The 3,373-nt window shown below is 48.4% G+C and overlaps 1 protein-coding gene across 1 annotated transcript; it reads right to left on the bottom strand.

The window, feature by feature from the left end:
- Window positions 1-945: 945 nt before the first annotated feature.
- Window positions 946-1,338, bottom strand: LOC145040010 (uncharacterized). Its single transcript, XM_078988005.1, has one exon. The coding sequence runs from the start codon at window positions 1,336-1,338 to the stop codon at window positions 946-948; it is 393 nt and encodes a 130-aa protein (XP_078844131.1).
- Window positions 1,339-3,373: the final 2,035 nt, after the last annotated feature.

The following is a 3,373-nucleotide window of genomic DNA, read 5'->3' on the forward strand; positions in this document are numbered from 1 at the left end:
TAGCTGGGAGACATGAAAGGGGTTGTGGATCTTACTAAGCTCGGATGGCAGATCCAATCGATACGCAACCCGACCCACCCAGACCAATACCCTGAATTGACCAATGTATCTGGGGCCCAACTTGCCCCACCTCCTGAACTGGATGACACCTTTCCAAGGTGACACCTTCATAAGGACCATATCTCCCACCTAAAACTCCAGGTTTGATCAACGTCTGTTGGCGTAGCTCTTCTGCCGACTCTGGGCCGTCTGAAGTCTACTATGGACTTGTTGGATCTTCTTTGTCATCTTGAATACCACTTTGGTACTCCCCATGACCCTCTGTCCAACCTCACCCCAGCATATTGGGGTTCTGCACTTCCTCCCATAAAGCATCTCAAAGGGAGGAAGGTCGATGCTGGCGTGGTAGCTATTATTGTAGGAAAACTCTACCAAGTGAAGGTAGGTATCCCAACTACCACCGAAGTCTAGAGTGCATGCCCGCAACATATCCTCTAAATTCTGGATGGTTCTCTCACTCTGACCATCCATCTGCGGGTGAAACGTCGTGATAAAGTGCAGACGAGTACCCAACTTGTCGTGAAATTTTTTCCAGAATAGGGAGGTGAACTGTACATCTCGGTTGGAAATCATGGAAATTGGTACCCCATGCCGAGCTACTACCTCTCTGATATACATGTCATCCAGCTTCTTGGCCGAAATGCTCTCCTGGATCGGAATGAAATGGGAACTCTTGGTCAACTGATCCATGATAACCCAAATCAAGTCCACTCCCTGTGCGGTCCTGGGAAGCTTTGTGATGAAATCCATAGTAATATCCTCCTATTTCCACACATGGATATCCAACGGCTACGTCTTGCCGTGAGGTCTCTGGTGGTCATCCTTGACCTTCCTACAGGTCAAGCACCTCTCAATGTACCAGGCTACATCCTGCTTCATGCAAGGCTACCAGTAATCACGATGAAGATCTCTATACATCTTTGTTTCCTTGGGATGGATGGAAAATATGGACTTGTGCGCATCCTCCATCAAGATCTGGTGCACACCACCCATGTACGGAACCCACAATCTGCGATGGAGTGTCAACAACCTGTGACTATCATTGTCGAAGGAGGAAATTTGACCCACGATACGCTCACTCTTCTGGTGTTCCTCTTTCATAGCCTCTTGCTGGGCCTCCCGGATCAGCTTCAAAAGTGGAGTCACTACTGTCATCCTCAGATAGGTGTCTCTGATTAGGGTTGCGAATGCCTTGCAGCTAAGTGCATCGGCCACAACATTGGCATTAGGCGGGTGGTAGAGGAACTCACAATCGTAATCCTTCACCATTCCAACCATCGCCGCTGTCTCATTTTCAGATTTGGCTGGTCCATCAGATACCTCAGGCTCTTATGGTCCATGTAAATGGCACAACGGACCCCATAAAGGTAGTGTCGCCAAATCTTGAGGGTGAAAAAAAACCACCCCCAACACCATGTCGTGCATTGGGTAGTTTGCCTCGTGAGGCTTCAACTGCCTCGAAGCGTAGGAATTGACGTGCCCCTTTGCATCAATATTGTGTCCAAACCCAAGATGGATGCATCATAATATACTAAAAACTCCACAGGGCTAAGATCAGATCCTCACATAACCTTTTCCTCAAAGTCTTGAACGCTGCCTGCTGATCAGGCCCCCAGTGAAATACAATGACCTTCTTTGTCAGTCAGGTCAGGGGTATTGCTATCTTGGAGAAATCCTTAATGAATCTTTGGTAATAGCCTGCTAAACCAAGGAAACTCTGAATCTCAGATGGAGACTTTGGAGCCTCCCATCTCATTAAGGCCTCCACTTTGTCCGGTCGACCAAAATACCGTTCTTGTTGACAAGGTGCCCCAGAAATTGCACCTCGCGCAACCAGAACTCACACTTGGAGAACTTGGCATATAAGCTCTCCCTCCTCATGGTATTCAACACCTCTCGTAGGTGCTCATCGTGCTGCTCCTACGTCTTGGAGTAAACCAAGATGTCATCAATAATGACTATCATAGATCAATCCATCATCGGTCTGCATACGCGGTTCATGAGGTCCATGAACGCGGCAGGGGCATTGGTGAGCCCAAATGGTATCACCACGAAATCATAGTAGCTATAGTGAGTCTGGAAAGCAGGCTTATGTACATCCTCATCTCTGACTTGCACCTGGTGATAGCCTGAATGAAAATCTATCTTGGAAAGCAAAGATACCCGTGAAGTTGGTCGAAGAGATCGTCAATCCTCGTGAGCGGGTAACGGTTCTTCACTGTTACCTTGTTCAGCTCCCGATAATTTTAACACATTTGATGTGATCCATCCTTCTTCTTCAAAAATAGGATCGGGGATCGCCAAGGTGAACTGCTCGGCCTGATAAATCCCTTGTTTAACAACTCCTGTAGCTATGTAGACAACTCCTACATCTCGGGAGGAGCCAACCGGTATGGTGCCTTGGCTATCAGAGCCGCACCCGAAACTAGGTCAATCCTGAACTCCACCTATCTCTATGGAGGTATCCCAGGAAACTGCTCCGGGAACATGTCCAGATACTCCCTCACAACTGGCACATCACTCACGATCGCCTTACCCGCATCTCGTGTATCTATAACGTAGGTGACATAACCTGCGCAACCCTGTTGAAGGTAGCGCCTAACCCTCGCTGCTGAACACAAAGTTGGTCTATGCTGCGGCCTCTCACCCAGAATCGATAACTCTCCCGCACTTAGGGTCCTGACACGAACCAACTGCTGCTCACAGTCGATCACCTCCCCATTAGGGCTCAACCAATCCAAGCCTATGATGACCTTGTTCTCATGCAGAGGAATGGGAACCAAATATACAAGGTAATGCTGGTCATACATCCTCAATACACAATCTCTGTAAACCTCAAATGCTCGGACAGATCGATCGTCAACAATCTTAACCACTAGAGGAAATCCAACATGCCCGAAGGCTCAGCAGACCTCTTGCTGAGTGCTAGAGATATGAATGATCGGGTAGCCCCCGAGTCAAATAACACCTGTACTGGGATACCGACCACATGGAACCATCCAATCACCACATCTGGTATGTCACACGCCTCCTCGACGGTCAACTAGAAGGCTCGACTCCTCACCACTAGAGCATCTACCTTATCCTGTCGGCCATCCATTTTCTGTAGGGTTGCTAGAGTTAGTACCACCACTGGCGTTCCTGATGTCAATCTCGGGAAGTTGGCCTTTTTACGGACCTTCTGATTGCAATGGAAACAAATTAGGTCTAATGTCTGAATGGTGGGGGTAGGGGTAGTACAATCCCTACCAAAGTGCCATAGCTTGCCACACTTATAGCAGCCCGATCCCCCTAATCTCCATACTCCCTCATG

This window comes from Lactuca saligna, chromosome 4 (assembly GCF_052625555.1).
Source record: "Lactuca saligna cultivar CGN05327 chromosome 4, ASM5262555v1, whole genome shotgun sequence".
In the NCBI taxonomy this organism is placed as follows: domain Eukaryota; kingdom Viridiplantae; phylum Streptophyta; class Magnoliopsida; order Asterales; family Asteraceae; genus Lactuca; species Lactuca saligna.

Excerpts from the sequence above, each read along its gene's own strand:
- LOC145040010 (XM_078988005.1), bottom strand. The coding sequence starts at position 1,338 with ATGGTTGGAATGGTGAAGGATTACGATTGTGAGTTCCTCTACCACCCG.